Below are 23,173 nucleotides of genomic sequence, written 5' to 3'. Positions count from 1 at the left end.
TTTACTCTTAACGTCCTTATCGTATTTATTGGAATGCCCTGTCCGAAAATTAAAGTTGTCCAGCGTAAAACAATGCAGAATATTGTTACACACCCTGTTCGCCACCAGAGGGCAGCAGCTGACCACGAATGAGCTTCCCCTCTCTGGTGGAGCTCCGCACAGTTTATCTCCACTCAACTACTTCAGCTGTTTTCCTTTCAATTATTACACAGATTTGACGTAAAAAATCACACAGAGTTTATTCCCTTATAAAGACTTCGTACTATCTGAATTCTATCTCTGTGTACTACTTATTTTCTAAGTATGTACTGTGTACAGAGTGGTGTTCTTAAATTATGTTTGCAGTTTTACATATATTTATCCCCGTACAGTCAGGCAGATTTTTATTGTGCGATGTATATTTCAACAGATAGCGTGACTTCCTGAAGCAAGCTTCTACAACCCCCTTACGGCGGCTGCGGCTTCAGGCAAGGAGTCGGAATCCAGTCAACAAAATCTCTTTATCGTCACGTTTAATGAGCCTGATTAACCCCACAGCAAAAGTTGTGATGAGATTCGGTCGTTCCAAATCGTTAGTTGGAAGTCGCGTATCTCTCCTCTCGTATTACCCACATATAACAATTCTAGCAATTTTCAAAGAGGGATTGCCCACTCGATTGTTATTCAATAGGAAGTTCTTTATAACAACCTTTTACCTACGAGACAACCGCATAATCCTTACTTGATTTGCGGGGACTTTAACCCATCTGTTTTTTACGTCCTCGCAGTCTACACATTTAAAGCACTAACAAGGTAACCGTATAATCTTTACTTGATTTACGGGGATTTTAACCCATCTGTTTTTTACGTCCTTGCAGCCTACACATTTAAAGCACTAACAAGGTAACTGTATAATCTTTACTTGATTTACGGGGATTTTAACCCATCTGTTTTTTACGTCCTTGCAGTCTACACATTTAAAGCACTAACAAGGTAACCGTATAATCTTTACTTGATTTACGGGGATTTTAACCCATCTGTTTTTTACGTCCTTGCAGTCTTTCTTTAGTGAGTGAAGGCACGGGACTTAGCTACCCGCCTCTTACAAACACGTTATAACTTATAATTCTCTTTGTGCCTTAGGTACAGGAATGCTCTACCTGACTCTAAGCACTTTCCCAACTAGAATATGTATTGTATTTCTTACCGTGACTAAGAACACTGAGAACGCCGCTGACAACTCTAAAATGTTGTAGTATAGTCAATCACAGATTTTGGTAATCAAAAGAGGTGTCTGCTCACCTTTTGTATATGGCCATGGTTTAGTTGTCAGCAGTGTCGAGGTGTCCTCCCCTGGACTGAATTCCGTCCGCTGGCTGTCGGTGTTCCTTTCTAGAGATCAGCACACATCACGTCGCGGGTCACCATAATTGTTGTAGCAAACACTGTGGATGGTGGCTTAAAGCCCACCTCCGCTACGCGCCGTTCGTTAGATGAGCCTGGTTATATTTAATAAAAAAGGAATTCAAAACACCGGAATAAAGGTTATAACAATAATCTGATTTTACTGGTAAGAAGCAAAACACGTATACAAGTTTACAGAGTACTCCGGACTTCAGGTTCTACTGCTGTGCGATACAGGTATCGGGACCAGCCAGTCAGAAACAGGAAGCATTTTACATGAATAAACAACAGTATTCATAGACATTTTTGGGGCGGAGATGGGTTGACCCTTCCTTCCCATTTTACTCCGAAGCGAATCAGAGAGTCCGTGGGGAGGAGCTGTGTGAGCTGCTCACTCCCCCAGGTGTTTTTACTGGTTGGATTCACTTTTGGTCGGGTCCAATACAGCAAATCAGAGTTCTGGGAAAAAGTATGTTTTCTTCTGAGCAGAGCGTGAGATTCGGAAGTACACAAGGACAGAGTCAATCTTATCTCTGCACCTATATTCACTCCTTTACTTTCCCAAGGAATATTTCACACAAACTATTCTTTCCCAGACAACCAAACATTGTACACAGATATATTGATGCCCAGAAAGGACCTTGAAAAGAATATGTGTGTGTGCTGGTGGGAGGAGGTGTATGTGTGTGTAGGGATATCTGGGTCAGTGAGTTGTAAGTGAGAAAGACAATATATATATATGGGATTACTTAAAACAGTTCAAACCATACATGTTCACTAAAATACAATTCAAAATAATACATGTTTACTTCAATACAGTTTAGAACCATATCTGTTTACTTTACTCCTCTAAATCAGTGTATCCTCGGTTACGGCTCCTCCAGACAGCCTCCTCGATAATCGATCCTCGACGAGCCTTTAGAGAAATTGTTTTGCTTCGAGACGGCGCGCGGACATCCGTTTCCGGGTCGCTGCCGGAGGGCCTGGGAGGCTGGGACGCGAAATTTATAGAAATGACAAACGGCTCATTTCGGAGGCCTCGCGCGCGTCTGCTTGACGCCGGGACGACCGGCCGCCCTCCCCGACAGGCGCACACACTTCTGTGACCGCAGTTTTAATTTACATTGCTTTTAAAATCGTTCTGTGTGACACGAAAAAAATGGCGAAATCGTGTTGGTGAACACGAATCAATAGATTAATTTCGTGACTATAACACGAAATGCCGTGAGACTGTGTTGGATATTCTATACATGTTCACGTTCGCACAGTCGGTGATTTTTGCCGGCCGTCTTCCCGGCATACGGTTTGCCGTATATTTCCTTTATCCTGTAATATGACTTGATAGCTTTAAACTCCCCACACTGAGCTCTGATTGGTCAGCAGGCAGTGCTTTCACTGGGTTGATATCTTATCTCCGGAGCAAGTTAGGTGTTCAGCATAAGTTATCATGGAGACCTACCCCGGTAAGAAGTGAACCAGCGTCGTAGGACCGGAAACCCAGAGTTAAGCCTGAAGTTACCTCGCTAACCGAAAATCCGGTTTCGTAGTACAGGGCACTGGGATCTCCTTGTATGGTTTATTTTTGTACTTAATATAAATAGAAGGGGATGTAGATGAACAAGCACATATGGTGTTACAGCATTGTCTCATGGGAATTGTAATCCTGTTAATGTGTGTGAGTGTGTGTGCGCGCGTGTGTGTGTGTGGTTCTAAACGAAAAGAAAAAACTTCAACATGAAATCTAACAACTCTCTACAGTTACAACTACAGATACATATGCACAGATAAAGGCTGCCTCTCAATATGAACTTACTTTTAAATTATACATAAACAGTTGGTAAACTACAGACTTTATTTGACAAATTACAGACAGAAACTGCTATATTTAAATAACAAACACATCACATACTTGAGGTCAAACACACACACACACGCACAAACCAAACTGAACCTTAACTGTGAACATTGTTACAAGCCAGCAAGCATTAACACAAAGGGAAAGTGGCCTAGCATCAGATCACATCTCTGTCAATGCTTCTTCACATTAGATTAAGCTTTTGTACAACTTGGTTTCCCTCTTTAATGTTGTTAACCTGACTTAACCGCGTACCCGATGTTAACAGTGAGAGCATGTAAATCTAGGACTAGTAGAAACTATTTCAATAATTCGTAAATGTTTCCGATCAGTGCATACTGCAGTGCCTGTTGCCCCCTGCTGCACAGCGGGAGCAATGTTTGGTTTTCTAGATTCTCTTATTTACTTATATTAAATGTTTCAAATTAGGGCACTCGGAGCATAATAAATGGTGAGAATCGACACCATGTCCTTGAGATTGTACATGTTCTCTTGTGCCAATACACCTTTCTCAAAGTGTTGTCATTTATTATGTTTATCCAACCCACTCTCTTCAGTCTGCGTACAAATGACACGACTTTACACATTGGAAATGCGTGCAATAGATACGCAGAAGTCCGATTTTGCGTGCATATGATACGCTAACCATTCCCATTGAGATCTGAGGCCGAGTTTTGCGTGCAATGATACGCCACATTAACCCACTCTCTTCATTATCTCAAATACGTTTATTTTCTACATATATTGAGAGAATAGTCAGGGGATTTGGGTGATGGGAGACACATCTATGGAATCACAATTTCAATAGCTTACCATTAAATGACGGATATACCTTTCTGTCTGTGATGTTTTACAAATCAGATATTAATGTGTAGAAGTAAAACATGAGAAATAATATAGCAATATCCTGTAAAATTATGTAAAAACATGAATAAAACTACACATCTTCAGATGTTATACATACATAAGTGTCCTACACTAATAATACAAAGTTATTATGTGTGTACCTTGTGTGCACCGCCTAGTGATTAAAGCACGTTATTGAATTATTTTTGTTGAATAATGTTATTTTTCTTGAATAATGTTATTTGATGAAAAAAATATTAAGAGTACATACTTTCATAGGGGGAAAGTAGAAGGTCAATGATAGAAATATAGAATATAAAAAATCAAGAAGATACTGTAAGTGATCTCTACAATAAAACAGTTTAGTGCCGGATGTACAAAGATATTAATATGAGGATGTGCCAAACAGACAAACTAATTAACCTTTATTAACCTGTTAAGCCCTGAGCCTGTTTTTCAGGTCTCAGGCTCGAAAATGACATTCCCAGAACAAATGACCATATCTTCCCTTCTAAAAGGGTTAAATTAATAATCTTTGTTCTCAAAGTAATGATAAACCTGTGTATCTTTATCTTGAGTTCTGTGCTAAGTGCGTTAGCATTTTTTAGCTTAGTGCTAATTCAGAGGCTTGGTATTACCCTTGTGTTTTGTTTTGGTAAAAATGGTTCATATCTTCAGTTAGCTGAGATTCTTCCCGTTAATCTGGTGCTACACATTAATAGTCTCATAAATGTTAAGAAGCCCCCTCGTCCTTAAGAGGTTAAGACATTAAAGAATACTTTAGGTTAAGGTCTTCTTTTAAATAAGAAAAAAGCTTTGGGGGTATCTACACATAAATATTAAGCCTGACAAAGTACTTAACGTCTAATATATTGCTTTCCTGCAATGTTAACTATGTTGAAGCACTTATTTTAACTGATATTATACACATTAAAGTAGGGTAGGTAAGTTTGAGAAACCGGCTCGAGATACACTTTTTGTTATATTCCATGGAATGCTCTTAACATCCCGATAGCAATGAATATCTTAAGTGCTTTGACAAAAAATCCATAAAATAATTTCATCTGTGGAAGCCGTAATACTGTAAAAAGTACGACCAATCATTTTAGCCGGCCTGGCTAAAATAACTGGATGGCCTACCTGCCCGTCAGCCTTCCATCTGTGCACAAAATTATCTCGTGCCCTCATTGGTCCTGTGCGCGTTCGTGTGTGTTGGAGGAGGGGCTCTATAAGGAAGTGGCAGATTTTCTCCGGTTGTGTATTTTCAAATTCTAGCGATCTCAAGCCGGTTTCTCAAACTTACCTACCCTACCTTTAATTATACTCTTATGTATGTAGATAGTATAATAAATATGCAGAATTTGACAGTATAATGGTGGAGGTATACACACATATTGATAGATGTCTTGTAATGCACTGTTGAGGAACCTGTGATCCAAGTTTTTCATTCATTGCATAACTACACCGTAGTTGTGTATATGATATGTCAATAAACCTTTGAAAATCTTGAAATCTTGAAAGGGATGTGCAAAATAGCCATTATATACAGTTTTTAATTAACTATTAGTAGAGAATAACGAGTAATGAATATACTTTATAGGGATCTGCAGATAAATGTTTAGTCTTCTCAAGCACCAACTATCAAATATCTCTCCTGATTGTTGGCACTTGACAATCACCTTCCCTGAATTTTACTCAGGTGTAACTAAAGTCTGCTTTAAGTGTTGTTTATATTTCACATCATTAATCAGAATCTGCAAAGTAACTAAAATAAATGTAGTGGAGTAAAAATACCAGGTTAACCTCTGAATTGTAGTGGAGTAGAATTACAAAGTAACAATGAGCTGTCATGTGGGTATATATTAATGCTGCGCATTATGTACACAAGCGATTTTCACCCATTTATTAAAGGTGGGGTAGGTAAGTTTGAGAAACCGGCTCAAAATACACTTTTTGTTATATTCCATGGAATGCTCTTAACATCCCGATAGCAATGAATATCTTAAGTGCTTTGACAAAAAATCCATAAAAAAATGTAATCTGTGGAAGCCGTAGTACTGTAAAAAGCACGACCAATCATTTTAGCCGGCCCGGCTAAAATAACTGGATGGCCTACCTGCCTGTCAGCCTTCCATCTGTGCACAAACTTATCTCGTGCCCTCATTGGTCATGTGCGCGTTCGTGTGTGTTGGAGGAGGGGCTCTATAAGGAAGTAGCAGATTTCTTCCGGCTGTGTATTTTCAAATTCTAGCGCACTCGAGCTGGTTTCTCCAAAATTACCTACCCCACCTTTAATGACATGTTTTACATTTGTACACACCAATTTGTTTCCTATCGCCTAAACCTCCAGGGCTGTACACAGTTTAATACTGTCAACTTCTAATTTTGGGAAAAACGAAAACGTCTTTTAAAACTATAATTCCCAGTAGAGACGTGCCATAAAACATGTTGCGAAACACAATAGCCAGCATGTGTAGTTCTGGGGGGGGGCGTTCAAGTCCAGTTTTGGTTAGTCTGCCGTGGTTTCGTTCCATTTCAAGAGCTGTTTGACGCTCTGTGTAACCTTGGCGCACTGCCACTCCAACATCCAATCCCAGAGCTTGAAGATTAATCACGGGGTTTGTCAACGGCACTGTAGTCCCCCTCGATTAGCATCTCCTGGAGACACAGAATCGTTTGGTGCCCACCTCAACACTCAGTGATAAACATTTGCGACGCTATAAACGAAAACGTACATCAAAACATGTGGTGCTAGGTAGCTAGAAACGCTAACATGGCTTACCTTGGTCAAAACTGGTCTTCAATGGCATTAAAACGATAAAAAAACGATGCTGCAGTTAATCCATAGGTTAATCCAATGTGTCTGTGTCCTCTTTGAAATGATTTCTGATAATCCATAAAAAATAAAACTGCTTTTTTGTTTCCAAATGTTAGAGCGAGAGATGATGGGTTCCATTTATAAAGCACTTCATATTCGAATTCAAATCCCGAAGTGCTACAGGCAGTGAGCAGGAACAGTATAAATAGACATGACACAACACGGTAGAATTAATAGAAAGCAATAAAAAATAAATAAATAAAAATAAAGATAAAAGGATGGTAAAAGGGGTCTAGGCAAAGGCTCTTTTGAAAAGATGGGTTTTGAGGCCTTTTTTAAAAGCCTCCACACTCTGTGGTGCTCTCATGTGGTCGGGGAGAGCGTTCCACAGACTGGGGGCAGCCGAGCAGAAGGCCCGGTCTCCCATGGTACGGAGCTTAGTCCTGGGGGGTTTGAGCAGGTAGGAGTTGCTGGAGCGGGTGGTCCGCAAGGAGGTATGGGTGGTGAGGAGTTCCTTGAGGTAGGGAGGGGCAGTTCCATGGACACACTGGTGGGTGAGGACGGAGACCTTGAATTCTATCCTCAGTTCTACGGGTAGCCAGTGTAGTGCTTTGAGGATGGGGGTGATGTGGTCATATTTGCGCACCCTCATCAGGATCCTAGCAGCGCTGTTCTGTATGTACTGGAGCTTCTGGATGCTTTTGTTAGGGATCCCGATGAGGAGTGCATTGCAATAGTCCAGCCTGGAGGAGACAAAGGCGTGGACCAGTTTTTCGGCGTCGGACAGAGTGAGTGTGGGGCGGAGTTTGGCGATGTTCCTGAGGTGATAGAAGGAGTTCTTGCACAGCTGTTTAATGTGGGCCTCAAAGGTGAGATGGGCGTCCATTTTAACACCCAGGTTGGTGACTATTGAGGAGAGGGTAATGTCCTGGCCGGAGAAGGTGATGGTGGTGATGGTGGATGACTGAACCTGGTGTGGGGTGCCAACTATAATGGCTTCGGTCTTGGAGCTGTTGAGTTTCAGGAAGTTTTGCTTCATCCACGCCTGTATCTCCTCCAGGCAGGCAGTGAGTGTGGGTGAAGGCAGGGCTGATCGCTTCACTCTGGTGCAAACCTGCATGCGGGAAGCCCCCACCGTTTGTTTTCACAACGAGTGTGTGTGGGGGCCTCCCCCTTCGATTCTATTGGCTCTAACGGTCAGAAATAGGTGTCAACCATCCAAATTGACCAAGGGGGGCCAGAGATATGGAAAAAAAAACATTTTCACCCAAATCACCTCAGAGGTGGAGTGGTTTTGGCTAAACCTCTCTAAAAAGGTCAAATGTCACTTGTTTTGCATCAATCTTGATACAGGGTACTTATTATATGTTGTACTTTGGATTCCTAAAGCTTTTAGTCTACTAACCCATCATCCAAGGGTAGTTTTCACTATAAGTAAAAAAGGATTTTTGGACGGACACTATAATTTACAGTTTTTTACTATGTAAAATCTGAATTTTCTTTAAAATAAAAAACATCTATATTGATTCTGACACTTCTACATCCAACTCACATATGTAACCTTGCTTTGATAAAAGAAATTATTCATATAACCCTTTTAGAAGTTAAGTTGTAGTCATTTGTTTTGGGCATGTCATTTTTGAGCCTGAAACATGAAAAACAGGCTTGGTGCTTAACAGGTTAAAAAAATACAGATTTCATTATTCTGAGGCTCTGAGCCACATTTATTTTCCTCACAGACGGCAAAAAAAGTCCGACATTATACAATTTAAAATAAAAACAATAATCGTGGCTTGGTATTGAGTAAGAACATGTTTTTATGAACCACACAGCTTCCGGTCTACCAAGAGCCGACCGGACAAAAATAAGTGGTGCAGGCATGAAACGTGGCGTGTCATATGCACGCAAAACTCGGCCTCAGATCTCAATGGGAATGGTTAGCGTATCATATGCACGCAAAATCAGACTTCTGCGTATCTATTGCACGCATTTCCAATGTGTAAAGTCGTGTCATTTGTACGCAGACTGAAGAGAGTGGATTGGTTTATCAGTTCAGACTTGCATCAGTCTGGCTCTAGGAGCACAGAGCAGAGTTGTTCAGATCGGGTCAATTTAATTCTATCAATACTAACGGGGGCTTACCAGTGGATACTTAGACTAATCCCTGTTTTTGACATAATCTTAGTTACTTCGAGAGTGACTGCATTGTATTTTTAGATTTCATATTGAACTAGAGAATGCATTCCTCAAGAAATTGCTAGTGGGAATGCTTTATGCTGAAAAGCTGACGCTAAACTGCTATGCTGAAATGTAATGTGTAAGAAGAAAGTGAAGAATTTAGATGAAATGGTTAGGGCTGTCAAGTTAACGCGTTAATAGCAAAAAAAAATTAACGCCACTAATTATTTTAACGCGATTAACGCATGTGTATTTTTTGTCCTCGGCCGCCCCGTAGTTTCAGAGCGCATCGAATTTAAAATACCATCTACAAGCTGATGCTGACAGCCCCGCTCCTGCCGCCCGCTTGTGGCAGACCACACTTCCACGCTCACCGGCAGGCTGGCCATCGGGAGGACCGGGAGCGAGCGAGGCACACCTTACGTGTTGTTGTTGTTGTTAGCATCTGGTGCTAGCTAGCTGCGCTAACGGATATAAGGAGCTGTTTCAATGAAAACAGAGGAGCGACATTTCGCCGACAACTGCGCCGAGCACTTGACCTTATGCAGGTAGCCAGACAGTGGGACATTGTACGAAAAGTCAGCACACTCAGCACGGATAGTGCGCGCAACATGATTGCAGCGTCCAGGCAGCTCCCGTTCGAGCATATATGCCTTGAGCTGCACCAGAGATGGAGTACTTGAGTCCTGGACTCGGACTCGAGTCGGACTCGAGTGCCGATTTTCGGGACTCGTGACTCGACTCGGACTCGCGCACTGATTGACGCGACTCGGACTTGGACTCGTGAATTCTCGCGCACGATGACTTGGACTCGGACTCGGACTCGTGAATTATCGCGTACACTGACTTGGACTCGGACTCGTGAATTTTTCCCCCCCACAATGACTCGGACTCGACTTGTACATTGACGCTCCGACTTGGACTCGGACTCGAGCAAGTTTTCTATGGAGTCTGATGTCCTCTATCCCTGCGTGTGCACCGGCTGCGAGGCAAGTTCACGTACTGGGCCCCGCTATTCCAGTCTAAAGATGTCTAGAGACACACCCCGCATTGTGCTGTATGCTTTCACACATTCTGCTTCCACATTGGAAAAGAGCAGCGCAAAATGCTCTATGTGGAAACAATATTGAAGAGAAGGCTCCGTAACACATTACTCTAAACATCGAGTTCAGACATATAGACTGTCTTGAACACTATCATCAGAGTAACGCAGTGTTGTAGTCAAGTCACCAATTCACGAGTCCAAGTCCAAGTCACTCTCGAGTCACCACTCTCCAAGTCCGAGTCACCAAGGGAGAGTCATAGTCGAGTCCGAGTCCAAGTCCGAGTCACCCAAGGAATGTCCGAGTCGAGTCCGAGTCCGAGTCATCATTACCTGTCCGAGTCCGAGTCCAAGTCCGAGTCACCCAAGGAGTGTCCAAGTCGAGTCCGAGTCCGAGTCATCATTACCTGTGTTCGAGTCCGAGTCCAAGTCCGAGTCACCTAAGAAGAGTCCAAGTCAAGTCCGAGTCACAAGTCTTCATGTATTAATCTTCGTGGATATATGTGTTGAAATGTAGCTGCTCCTCTACATTGCTTTTATCCTGTCATGTTATACTAATCTGTCTATTGAACTGCTGTGAAGCCAGTTTGGCTACAATTCTTGTAATAGGTGCTATACAAATATAAAGCTTATTACTAATATTAATATTATTATTATTATATATAAATAAACTATGTTTAAAATGAGTTACCTTTTAGAGAAGTGATTATATTTGTATGCCAATATTTTCCTATGGTAAAGTTTTCGTTTTGCACTTTTATTTTGATAGTAATAAGATCGGGACTCTTATTTATAAGAGGAAACAGCCTATGGTGAGATCTCAGATTTGGCGTAGAGCTGTTGAGGCATGGACCAGTGATATACAAGCGAAGTTTGGGGGCGATCGGACCGTGTCCATTGGAGTTAAAGCGACATCGTGTTTCATGGCGAGTGGTCTGTCGCCATGGCAACGGCATTTGATGACACCCCATACTACGCTTAGATGCGTTGATGGCTGCATCGTTACCAAACCTGTGAAGTTTTGGGCCGTTTGGAGCATTTTCACTGAAGTTATGAGAAAACCGTGTTTCATGGCGAGCATTGTGTTGCCATGGCAACGGCCTTTGAAGAAACCCCATAATTGACGTAGAGCTGTTGAGGGCTGGACCGGTGATATACAAGTGAAGTTTGGGGGACGATTGGACCGTGTCCATTGGACTTACAGCGACATCGTGCTTCATGGCGAGTGGTCTGTCGCCATGGCAACGGCATTTGCTGACACCCCATAATACGCTTAGATGCGTTGATGGCTGCATCGTTACCAAACCTGTCAATGTGACATCGTGTTCCATGACACAGGTGTTTATATTTGAGCTAACGACGACAGCTGTGTGTCACCAATAATGTATAAAATAGGTGGAACATGTTGAAGTCAGTATGAAGTCTCCATCAGACAGAAAAGAATAGGCTCAGACAGTCTGTTAAACTCCCGTGACCACGTCGTTAGCTCAAACATGAACACCTGTGTGTTATGACATCATGTTCCATGACACAGGTGTTTTGTTAGGTTGCGTGGAAAGGGTAGGACCCAAAAGCAGACTACAAAAAAGGTAAAAAGGTCTAGAAACAAAAAGCGAGCTTTATTTTAAAAGCTGAACAAAAACATGGCATGAAACACATAGGTACTGTAGCACAAAAACTGACCGTGACCAACATGGAGGAAGACAAGAAAAACAATGAACCGACAAGGCACACAGGGGAAGACAAGACTAAATACAGAGAGGGGTAATCACAAGACAAGACACAGCTGGGGTAAGGGAGGCAGAAACACAAGGGCAACAGGTGAACACAATCAGACAATCAGACACACCAGGGAAACTAACGACAGGAAGGCAAACACAGGAAGAAGGATCAGACAAGACACAAGGAGGAAAACATTTCAAAATAAAAGGTGGAAAATGAAAACAATCAAAAACCGTGACATGTTTATATTTGAGCTAACGAGGTGTGCAGAGATCAAAGGTTTCCATTGTTATGAATGAGAGATAAACCTCTTACATGTGAATGTTTTGTCGAAGAACCGTAACAGATATCTGTGAAATTTCAAAACGTGAAGCATGTCAAGGAAGTTGAGTATCTGAAGTGTAATTTTTGTATACTTTCGGGTTAATAATGTGGCCTTTTTGGCAGTTTAAAGTGGACCTATCATGCTATATTTAAATGATATATTGTAGGGCCATACCTATATAAGGTATATTTATACGTTTCTGTTTTCAAAATACCAAACAGATCATGCATTTTAGCCATGCCTCATTTCGCTCTATGTGCTGTTTGCTGTCTACGGGTCTGATTCTGCTGACCACGCCCCCCCTGCAGGAGAGGGTAGCCGTGCTCTGATCAGCTGCTGGGCTGTCAGAAGAGGGGGAGAAAAAGAGATCTCCGTCCTCCGTGTTTTATTATATAGAGTCGTTATTCATTTGTTTTAAAGCTCAATAAATAACAAAGAACCGGCACTTTTCTAATTTTGTCCGGAAGATTTAAACATTAACGGACATCTTGACCGGCGAAAGAAACTGAAACTGAAACTCTGCCGCACGGTCCCCTCGTTCCTTGGAAGAGGCGGAGAGGTGGGTGTTTGTCATCTGCTGGTGGACTAACCGGAGAGAATTACAGTGCTTGCCTCGACGGGGAGGGATTGCATTGAATTAAAGCAGCGGGAGCAAACGCTTGCCTCGGGGAGGGAGAAAAAAAGCCACAGCGGAGAATAAACAGAAGGGTAACCATGGTAACTATGGGCGGGAAGTCTTCTTCGCTGCTTTTGTGGCAGACTACAGCGCCACTTACAGGCCTGGCATATGTACTACAGCGTCTCCAGCGCTTTCGAGCGGCAATGGCCGGCCGTGGCCCAACCCCACATTCCCCTGATAGGTGGAGAGTTGGCCCAATAGCCGTAGCGCCACTTCTGTGACAACATAGAAGTGTTCAAATCTGGATCAGTTTATCAGATCCGTTGTAGCCCCTTTTTTAGAGATTTGGGTATGGAGGAAAATAGAGAGGGTTGTGTTTTCTGACACTTGGTGAGTTCCCTGGAACACCGGGGACACATATTCATGTATAAAAGACGTACAAAAGTGCATTTAGCATGATAGGTCCCCTTTAACTAAAGGTGTGCGGCTGCTACCGTGAGGAAATATCAACCTGAAATTACAATGGGCTTTAATGGAGGCATGTTGAAAGTTTTTGTCACTTCATGCCCTCAAGAGGCATTTTGTTTAATTATTTGTCATTTTTCAAGCTACGAGATGTTTTCCTACATTTGTCATGAAAAATGATGTCTCAGGAATGTAGGGTTTGGGAATTATGGCAGTTTTAAAAAATATATGAAGGCAAATTTCAAAATTTCCTACACTCTAGCTGTGACATCACGCACTCTAGTTAATGTTAAAATCTGAAGAAAGCCTCTTTACCAAGGTCTGAACAATGTTTAATATCTCTAAAAGTAAGAATCAGATTTAAAAGTTGTGTTACACGAATAATGTCAGAAATATGTGTAATATTTTAAAGTTGGAATGAGGTTTCTGAGTGAAAGTATGAATGAACAGTTAGCAGTTGAAGTCGCATGAAGATTTGTTGAAGTCTGAAGAATTTCTCCATTGAGTATCACTCGGGAGGGGGAAAACCGAGCCGATAAACCCCCCCCCGGGGTCTAGACACTGGTGGTGGTGGAGCATGAAGGGATAGTTGAAGGTCGGTCTGAAGAGGAGTGGTTTAGCTTGACCCTGGATTTGGAAGAAAGGAAGGTGGAAGGGGTGGAGGAATGTGCCTTGAATTTTGAATAAATCACCAACAGTGTTACCAGCAAAACCCCCCCACACCATCACAATTCCTCCTCCATGCTTCACGGTGGGGAACCACACATGCAGAAACCATCCGCTCACCTTCTCTGCGTCTCACAAAGACATGGTGGTTGGAACAAAAATCTCAAATTTGGACTCATCAGACCAGAGTAGAGATTTCACAATTCTCTTCTTCTTCTTGTTCATCCTCAGTAGTGGCTTCTTTGCAGCAATTGGACCATGTAGGCCTGATTCACCCAGTCTCCTCTGAACAGTGGATGTTGAGATTGTCTGCTACTTGAGCTCTGTGATAATTTATGTGGGTTCTAATCTGAGGTGCTTTAGTTTGAGGTTTCTGAGGCTGGTAACTCTGATGTATATATACTCTACAGCAGAGGTAACTCTTGCTCTTCATTTCCCGGGGGGGTCCTCATGAGAGCCAGTTTGATCATAGCGTTCGATGGTTTTTGAGACTGCACTTGAGGATATTCAAAGTTCTTGACATTTTCCGGATCGACTGACCTTCATTTTTTAAAGTAATGATGGACGGTCGTTTCTCTTTACTGAGTTGAGTCGTTCTTGCCATAATATGGATTACAACAGTAGTCAAATAGGGCTTTCCACTGTGCACAACACAACTGATGGTCTCAAACACTTTCAGAAGGCAAGTAATTCCACAAATGTACTCCAGTCAGACAACTTACGTATTTCTTTAACATGTTTATTAGAAGCAGCATATAGTTGAGTTTGGCGACTAGGCTCGGGCATCATCACTCCACAGATATACATAGCACGATGAGTGATGATTAAATAACTAACCCCCAAAACTGCGTGGAGATTAGATACTATCCCCCAAAACTGCTTAGCCCGAGCCTGACACTGTAAGACTGATAAGTAGAGGGCCTGGCGAGCTGCCACGTGGCCGTTCCCCCTAAGCACAGCGGCTTTAAGGGGAATATACTACCTAGTGACTGCTATGTGAAAGCCCGGGAACGCCCCGAAAGCCATCCCCCCCCGGCACAGCGGCTTTGAGGGGAATATACTACCTATATATGCTACCTAATGAAACTGCTATGTGTAGGCCCGGGAACGCCCCGAAAGCCATCCCCCTCCCCAGCACAGCGGCTTTAAGGGGAATATACTACCTAGTGACTGCTATGTGAAGGCCCAGGAACGCCCCGAAAGCCATCCCCCCCCCAGCACAGCGGCTTTAAGGGGAATATACTACCTAGTGACTGCTATGTGAAGGCCCGGAAACGCCCCGAAAGCCATCCCCCCCCCAGCACAGCGGCTTTGAGGGGAATATACTACCTAGTGACTGTTATGTGAAGGCCCGGGAACGCCCCGAAAGCCATCCCCCCCCCCAGCACGTCGGCTTTGAGGGGAATATACTACCTATATATGCTACCTAATGAAACTGCTATGTGTAGGCCCGGGAAAGCCCCGAAAGCCATCCCCCCCCAGCACAGCGGCTTTAAGGGGAATATACTACCTAGTGACTGCTATGTGAAGACCCGGGAACAACCCGAAATGCCATCCCCCCCCAGCACCGCGGCTTTGAGGGGAATATACTACCTATCGAGACTGCTGTATCTAGTATTGAGGCAGCGACAATGAGCTTACTCCCCCAAGCATGCAGCTATGAGGGGAATACACTATAATGAAATAAATATAATCTAACCCAGCAACCACCTGGTATGCAATAACAGAATCCTACAGATATACATCTTTGAACGTTTACTCATCATAGAGTAATGCAAGAGTTCATGGTTGTTTGTGCTGAAAGGATCTCATTCCTGTGAAGCATGATGTAGCGCTGGTGGGCAGAAGATGACCGACGGCCCAGGATACTCAGGGTTGAGGTAGGCGGATATAGCACTGCAGTTGTGGCTGCGCAGATTCTTAAACAGTGGGAATAGCGATCTGGGGGCAGGTCGCAGCTTAGGCAGAGATCACGCAGCTTGGAGGAGAACCCTCGTCGTTGGTTTTGCAGCCATCGAATACACATGGGTGCCGACCCATGTGTCAGAGGGCAATGATGCGAGAAGTTCAGCATGGAAGATAAAGGATAAAGAAAACAGTGTTAGTTTTAGCAATGATTATTCGGGGTTCCTTGACTCCACAAACAGAACAGTCAGACATTGAATGTTTCAAAACAGTGTGTATATTTGATCTACAAAGTTAATTCAGTAAGGGTGAGATTAAGCTGAGGATTAAAAGGTGAGAGGTCTGTGTATATTCGCCACCTGAGAAACCCATAGAAAGCTGTAACAACTGCATCTGACGTTTATCAATGTATAGTGAAACCCCTTTGCCTGAACTTATACATTAACCTTTGCACGGGTGCAAAGTTAAGAGGCAGTCTTTATCATTGCGTGGAGGACGTGCCTTCTTAAGGCCCTTGAGGAGCAAATGAATGAACTCTAGTGTGGCTTTATACTTAGCACTTGAAGATGCAGGATTCAAATGAAAATACAATTAATGCATGAACAACTATTATATCTATTGCATAAGTACACAGGAGGTTGGGACAGAAGAAGATACAAGTACCAAGCTGAATTGTATGCTTTGAATCATGCTCTTGGTTGGAGGCAGAATATGGGAAATCCTTGAGGGGCTTGGCGTGTAGAATCAGAGTCATTTGGTTGAACAAAGGGCATGGCAAGCTGGTGGGGCAGACCACTCACCATTGTGAAATCCCCCAAACCAGCAGAAGGCGCAGCATCTGTAAATAACTAGAGGATCTGAAGACACCGCAAGGTCATTATAAAAGAATGAACACAACATTCCACTCGTCGCAGAGGGGCTAAGGACCAAAGATCTGAGCAATAACCATCTCTAAGGTTGCATTCATGCCGAATAGTCCGCGTCTTTACACCAGACGCAAGTGTATTACATCGTTTCATTAGCAGAAGGTTGGGTTTGCGTTCACCCAAGCAACCTCAAACGGACGAACTGTAAACTAAAGTCATTGTACGGAGATGCTTTTCAACAATTGGCGGGACATTAAGCGGGTAAAATGCAGATCCCAGCAATTTCTACAGTAGCCTGCATCATAGAGCATTGGAAGTTATTTCATGCTGCTGTTAATCTGGAGAGTGTATCAACAGACTCTGCGGCCGGCGCATAGGATTACAAATCAGACAACGTGCATAAAAACATTAACACATATAATGAGACGTTATGCAGTGAGGAGGTTTCACCGATGACAGGTGGCTCTGATTTTATTGTACCACTGCCTTTCTCTGTGAGGTAAGCCGTCACCAGAATGAATGCATGACCCTATAGGTTACTGGATGTTGCACACATGGCAAAACAAGGCGATAACGCGCAAATAGTTTGTTTCCTAAGTTTGATGCGGACTACGTCACACTAGCAATGAACCGCTCCAGAGTTTACTAGCGAGCGACCCGAGACCACCTCTTTAGGCGGAGCAGAGGTATCGGACTGCTTCCGCACCAATCCAACGAACCGCATCAAGGGGTTAACGCTCCAGGACCGATTCAATAGTACTAAACAAGGCAGGTGTGAATGCGACCTAAGACTATGGTGCCTTAAAGGGGACCTATCATGCAAAATGCACTTTTGTACGTCTTTTATACATGAATATGTGTCCCCGGTGTTCCAGGGAACTCACCAAGTGTCAGAAAACACAACCCTCTCTATTTTCCTCCATACCCAAATCTCTAAAAAAGGGGCTGCAACGGATCTGATAAAAACTGATCCAGATTTGAACACTGTCCTGACGTCAGGACGGTGGCGCTACGGCTATTGGGCCAACTCCACCAATCAGGAGGAGACAGCCACGGCCATTGCCGTTCGAAAGCGCTGGAGACGCTGTAGTACATATGCCAGGCCTGTAGATGGTGCTGTTCTCACAGAATCTGCCCTTGCAAAAACAGAGCTAAAAAATGTCAAATTGAGCAAAATGAGGCATGGCTAAAATGCATGATCTCAAAAAAAGTATAAATATGCCTTATATAGGTATGGTCCTACACTATATTATTCAAATATAGCAAGATAGGTCCACTTTAAGGTTTGGACAGAAGGCTAGAGCTCGAGCTAGTTTTCTTATAAATATAAAACATCTCTTTTAGAGAGACTACGAGTGGAGACCATGATTGAAGGCAGTAATCAGTATTGAATGTATTACAAGTCTAATATGTAGTATAACGTAGAGCACTTTGAACACTTGGAAAGGCGCTAAATAAATAACATGAATTGTAATTATGGCTGTTCTGATGCGGGACAGCTTGTCTGGTGGCAGTGAAGCTTGCATCAGCACACTATCGAAAATGATAACGATAATTCTAGACGTGTTTAAGGGCTTCCATTTCCTGTCTGAAAGAGGTAGGCCTAGCTGTTGAAAAGGTTTTAACTGGGAAAGTCAACTACTAGGAAATGGTTAAGAGATGGACACACCAAGGGGTGCTTGCAGGTGTTGTAGAGAATCCAGCATAATGCTTCTGACGAGGTGTCAAAGAAACGTGGGCTCCTACGGCAACCAAGTGACTTGAGTATAAAACTTTAAAATATATATGCCACAGAAGGCATATGATATGTGATGTCTGCTTTCCCTGCCATGTCATCTACAGAGCATAGAAACGGGAAAAATCTTTAGTAGTTATTAATACTCTTGACAGAATAATCGTGAGGAACTAACGGCTCAATGAAGAAACGTTGCTAGAATAAATCCTCCTAGCACTAGGCTAGGGGCCTGTCATGTTTTTAAACGTTTAAATAGCAGCACGAGTAATACTCCTCCTTCAGTGCAACTTCAGTCTTGAGTGCAGGTTTTAACAGACATGGGTCCCTGGGAGCCAGCATAACCTGCTAAGAAACCTTGATTTAAGCCTGTGATAAGGTCATTTGACAAACATCTGATTTAGAAAGCGCTTTGGAAACGATTTGCAGCATGAAGCCTCCTGAGGCACATCCAGCGAGGGGGCAGAATATTGCAGGTAGCGCTTAATTCCTGTGGGGAAAAAACTCTTCTTTGGTAGGTGATTAGATGTACATGGCCGCTTGGCAGAGAAGGATTCATGGTATCCATAGAAGAGCCACTGTAGGGGAGATCGAAGTCTAAAATGATGGTCAAAAATGTATCGAGCTTCCCTTCATATTAACGTAATGGAAATTGATTAATTTATTTCCATTTAATTTAATTGATTTATAGAAGTATAAATACTTATAAACTTACAACTTCTGTATAATTGCCTCAAATATGACTTACTGCAGGCTAAATATTCCCATAATAAAACATAGCTTATGCAGAATTGTATTATATACCTGCTAAGATGCCATTCCTAAGGAATTGCTGCTGCAGGGGCAGGAAGCTAGAACTCGTGGCTGGATCTGGGACTCCAATTCCCAGCATCCTCGGGGGGGTGACGTCAGTGGCACAACGTGGTTGAACGCGGAAGTAGAAACATTTGTTTACATTGCAGGCAGAGGAAATCGAGTTTGTTCAAGGGAATATATCGTGGAATTAAAGGCTTCAAGCGCTGATTAACTTTGAGAAGGTAGGACAGGATGGCAGGTACTTGGGAATGCCGGAGTCCGCTTGCTCCTGCCTTTTATGGTGTTTAAATACCCGCCGACCGAGAGACAGTGCCACTCTTAGCTGACACACAAGAGAGGGGTTGTTACCGGTGCTGGCGTAGAACTCGGGACTTCCTCTGGCCCAAAGGATATTAAAAGCTACTCCAGATGAGGACGGAAGGGACACCCGGATGTGTCTCGTGCAGGAGCTGTGGCTCGTTCCAGCGGCGTCTGAACCATGTTCTGAGCTGGCCTGTGTTTCGGGAATGAGGCATTTCTTACGGCTTCTTGCGTATGATGATTCGGTTCCAGAGTCGGAGATTGCAATAGACATTTGCAAGGACAGCACCGGCAGGCAAGCAGCAGGCAAGCAGCAGCAGCATGAAACACAGCAGTAGCAATGTGAACGCAATAGCAGGGCACGAACGCAGCAGCAGCAGCAAGCAATGCATGGAGAGAGATCTGGCAGGTTAAATAGAGCGGCATATTAAAGGTGGGGTAGGTAATTTTGGAGAAACCAGCTCGAGTTCGCTAGAATTTGAAAATACACAGCCGGAAAAAATCTGCCACTTCCTTACAAAGCCCCTCCTCCAACACACAAGAATGCGCACATGACCAATGAGGGCACGAGATAAGTTTGTGCACAGATGGAAGGCTGACAGGCAGGAAGGCCATCCAGTTATTTTAGCCGGGCTGGCTAAAATGATTGGTCGTGCTTTTTACAGTATTACGGCTTCCACAGATGACATTTTTTTATGGATTTTTTGTCAAAGCACTTAAGATATTCATTGCTATCGGGATGTTAAGAGCATTCCATGGAATATAACAAAAAGTTTATCTCGAGCCGGTTTCTCAAACTTACCTACCCCACCTTTAAGGAGACTCTGTTTGGTTGGTTGTAGAGTGGCAAGGGGCATTATGTATGAATGCAGCGTAAGTGCTCGAGTTGACTGCCTGAACTAGCTCGCAGGCTTCGCCCCATTCTTGACAAGGCACAAGTGTTAATTGAAAACCATTCCAGGTGACAACCTCATGAAGCTGACTGAGAGAAGCCAAGAGTGTGCAAACCTGTCATCAAAGCAAAAAGAAGGCTACTCCTTAAAATCATATTCTGGACTTTTTACACTTTTTTGTTTACTAGATAATACCATATGTGTTCTTTCATAGTTTTGAAGTCTTCAGTATTAATCTACAAAGTATAAACAAATACAAATACACAAAAACCATTGAATGAGAAGGTGTGTCCAAACTTTTGACTGGTACTGTATGTCTACCAAATGTCAGACTTGTAGGTGAAAGCACAACGAAACACTGCTTGTTAGGGGGCGCTATAGAGCCATTTTGCATGCGCCAATTATGAAAATATCAAATATCTCCCAGGCCTGACAAGTGTGCGAAGAATCTCCACATTTTGAGCATGCTAAGGCCCTCAAAAAGGCAATTCATTTGGTAGAAAAATAATAATAAAAAGAAAAATAATCACAACGATTTCAATAGGTCTTCACTCCGACTCTGTCAAACTCAGGCCCTAAATATCATTTTCTTATATATAGCCTAATGCATAATATTAATTGTTTAAAGGAAAACTGCTCATGTATATTCTTCAGAAAGATTATATCAAACTAGTAGCCCTCTCTATTCCTCGTTATCCTTCAGTTAGCTCTGTGTCAAAAAGGTTGGTGACCCCTGCTAGTGACTTAACAACAGATGTTGAAACTGCTAGAAGTCTTTTCTTTTTTTTTCACTCACATTAACTGTAAATGTCAAGTTTAAATACATTTGTATTAAGGGTGAGTTATACAAGTAATTTTCATTTAAGGAGTAGTTGGGTTAAATACGCTTACAAAGGGTTTAATACTAGGAAAAATGCAGCTCAATCATCACAGATGAGTGGGGGGGAGGGGGTATACTTCTGAAGTTTGCACAGGCATCTAGGCGTGTGCTCAGGGCCAACTTTCAACTTATATCCAGAGAGAGAGAGTGGTAAAGATCATCAAAAGTATACAAAACGAACATACTTTAATATATTTTTAAAACATAATTCAATGGAGGAAACATTAAATGTATTTATGTAATATTGCCAGCTAGCAGGAGTTCTGTTTTCCTGTTTCCACAGCAACATGAAGTTGATATCGGTAACTTATTTCACTGTAGCTCCAGATTTATTCAATTCAAAGAACTTCTGTGATGACTATTGGTTCGATGGTGATGACGGTGGTTTGTTTCTGCTTGTTGCTGTGAACTTGCAAATCATAAATTCACAATAAATTGTTCTTGTGCCGTTTTATAATTATATGGTGTGATGGAAACATTATATAACAAATATGTCTTGAGAGTAAATCCTATTTAACAAATGTCAACCATTTGTTTATCGCTGTGGCTATGATTAGCAAAACTGTTAATGTATTTCTAATGCCTTTATGGGACAATGATGTTAAAGGAAATGTTAATAATTAATATAATTATATTGCTTTTAAGATATGATCTACTCTGCAACAAATATTAACCAGATCATTTCAGCAATACGTTTATGTCAAACCTAAGTTTCAAAGAGTCTTCATTTTCAGCTGGACACAGAGTGAACACTTCTCGGATCATTGGCAGTAACGGGGGCTTCGTCCTGTCCTGGTCTGCCAGTCCTGCCGCCAGCTGTGGGTACATAGTGGACTGGTGCCCTACGTCAGGGCCTTGCACTGTGGACTGGCTGAGAGTGCCTCCCAATAAGACCAATGCCAAAGTATTTTCAAGTAAGTTTTATTCTTTTCCCACAAAACAGTTATCAATGTAACATTACATTTGATTGTGTTACAGCACAACAGCTCTCCTGTTATTTCTCTACCCCAGAAAACTTCACCGACGGACAAAGATTCTCATTTTCCGTGTACGCCTGCACCCAGGGAGCTCCACTGCTACTGGACAAAAGAGAGGGCTATTTCACAGAGAAAAGTATGATTGAATCATTTGACTTTTCTGTGGACAAATGCTTGCATTACAAATGTGTCAGTGGCATAAAATAGCACTTTCACTTACACTGTTTTACCCATTTCGTCAGGTATAAAAGAAGGCCTGTTTAAGTCATTGAAGGGGAAACAGCAGGATTCCGATTTCGAAGTATCCTGGGACCCTATATCTCTAAAAGAGCAGACTGCTTTCATACAAGGATATGTCCTGTATTGTTTGGACAACAGCAATACAGTCATCAAATTCAGCACAGGTAATGATAATAATGCATTTTATTTATATAGGCACCTTTTTAAGGCTCTGAAAGTCGTCGTAAAAAGGTACAAAAACAAAATACCTGCAATAAAACAAGACAATATAATCAATAAGAACAGAGGATGTGTGATGAATAGTGATCAGGGTGGATATGTCAGTGTGAAGAAAAATGTTTTGAGACGTGATTTGAAAATGGAGAGAGTCAGTATTCCGGATGCCCGGTGGGAGGAAGTTCCAGAGGGGGGGGTGCCGAGCGGCCGAAGGCTCTGGTGGTTAAGGGAGACCAGAGAGAAGAGAGTTGCAGTATTTGATGCGTGGAGGGACCAGGGCAGTGGCGGCGCCAGGGTATGGCTGGGGTAGGCTACAGCCATACCAAGAAATGGCTGAGCCCCACCTTAGCCACACCATGAAAAATGATGTTAAAGTAAGCAAAATAAAGTCCGCCAACTCGCGCAAAGTAAATTGCACAGACAGCAGTT

General features: G+C 42.6%; 1 protein-coding gene across 2 annotated transcripts in view; it reads left to right on the top strand.

Annotated features, from left to right (window-relative positions):
- The window catches only part of LOC117474461 (leukemia inhibitory factor receptor-like), a 77,845-nt gene that overhangs the window by 38,592 nt on the left and 16,080 nt on the right, over positions 1–23,173 (top strand). For both annotated transcript variants that reach the window (XM_034120259.1, XM_034120258.1), the window contains exons 12-14: positions 22,046–22,225; positions 22,323–22,424; positions 22,531–22,692. In XM_034120259.1, the coding sequence (XP_033976150.1) occupies positions 22,046–22,225; positions 22,323–22,424; positions 22,531–22,692 (444 nt within the window). The remainder of the gene's footprint in view (positions 1–22,045; positions 22,226–22,322; positions 22,425–22,530; positions 22,693–23,173) is intronic.

This window comes from Trematomus bernacchii, unplaced genomic scaffold, assembly GCF_902827165.1.
Source record: "Trematomus bernacchii unplaced genomic scaffold, fTreBer1.1, whole genome shotgun sequence".
Lineage (NCBI taxonomy): Eukaryota > Metazoa > Chordata > Actinopteri > Perciformes > Nototheniidae > Trematomus > Trematomus bernacchii.
The sequence above is the reverse complement of the archived record's forward strand: the minus strand, read 5'-3'. Positions and strand labels throughout refer to the sequence as shown.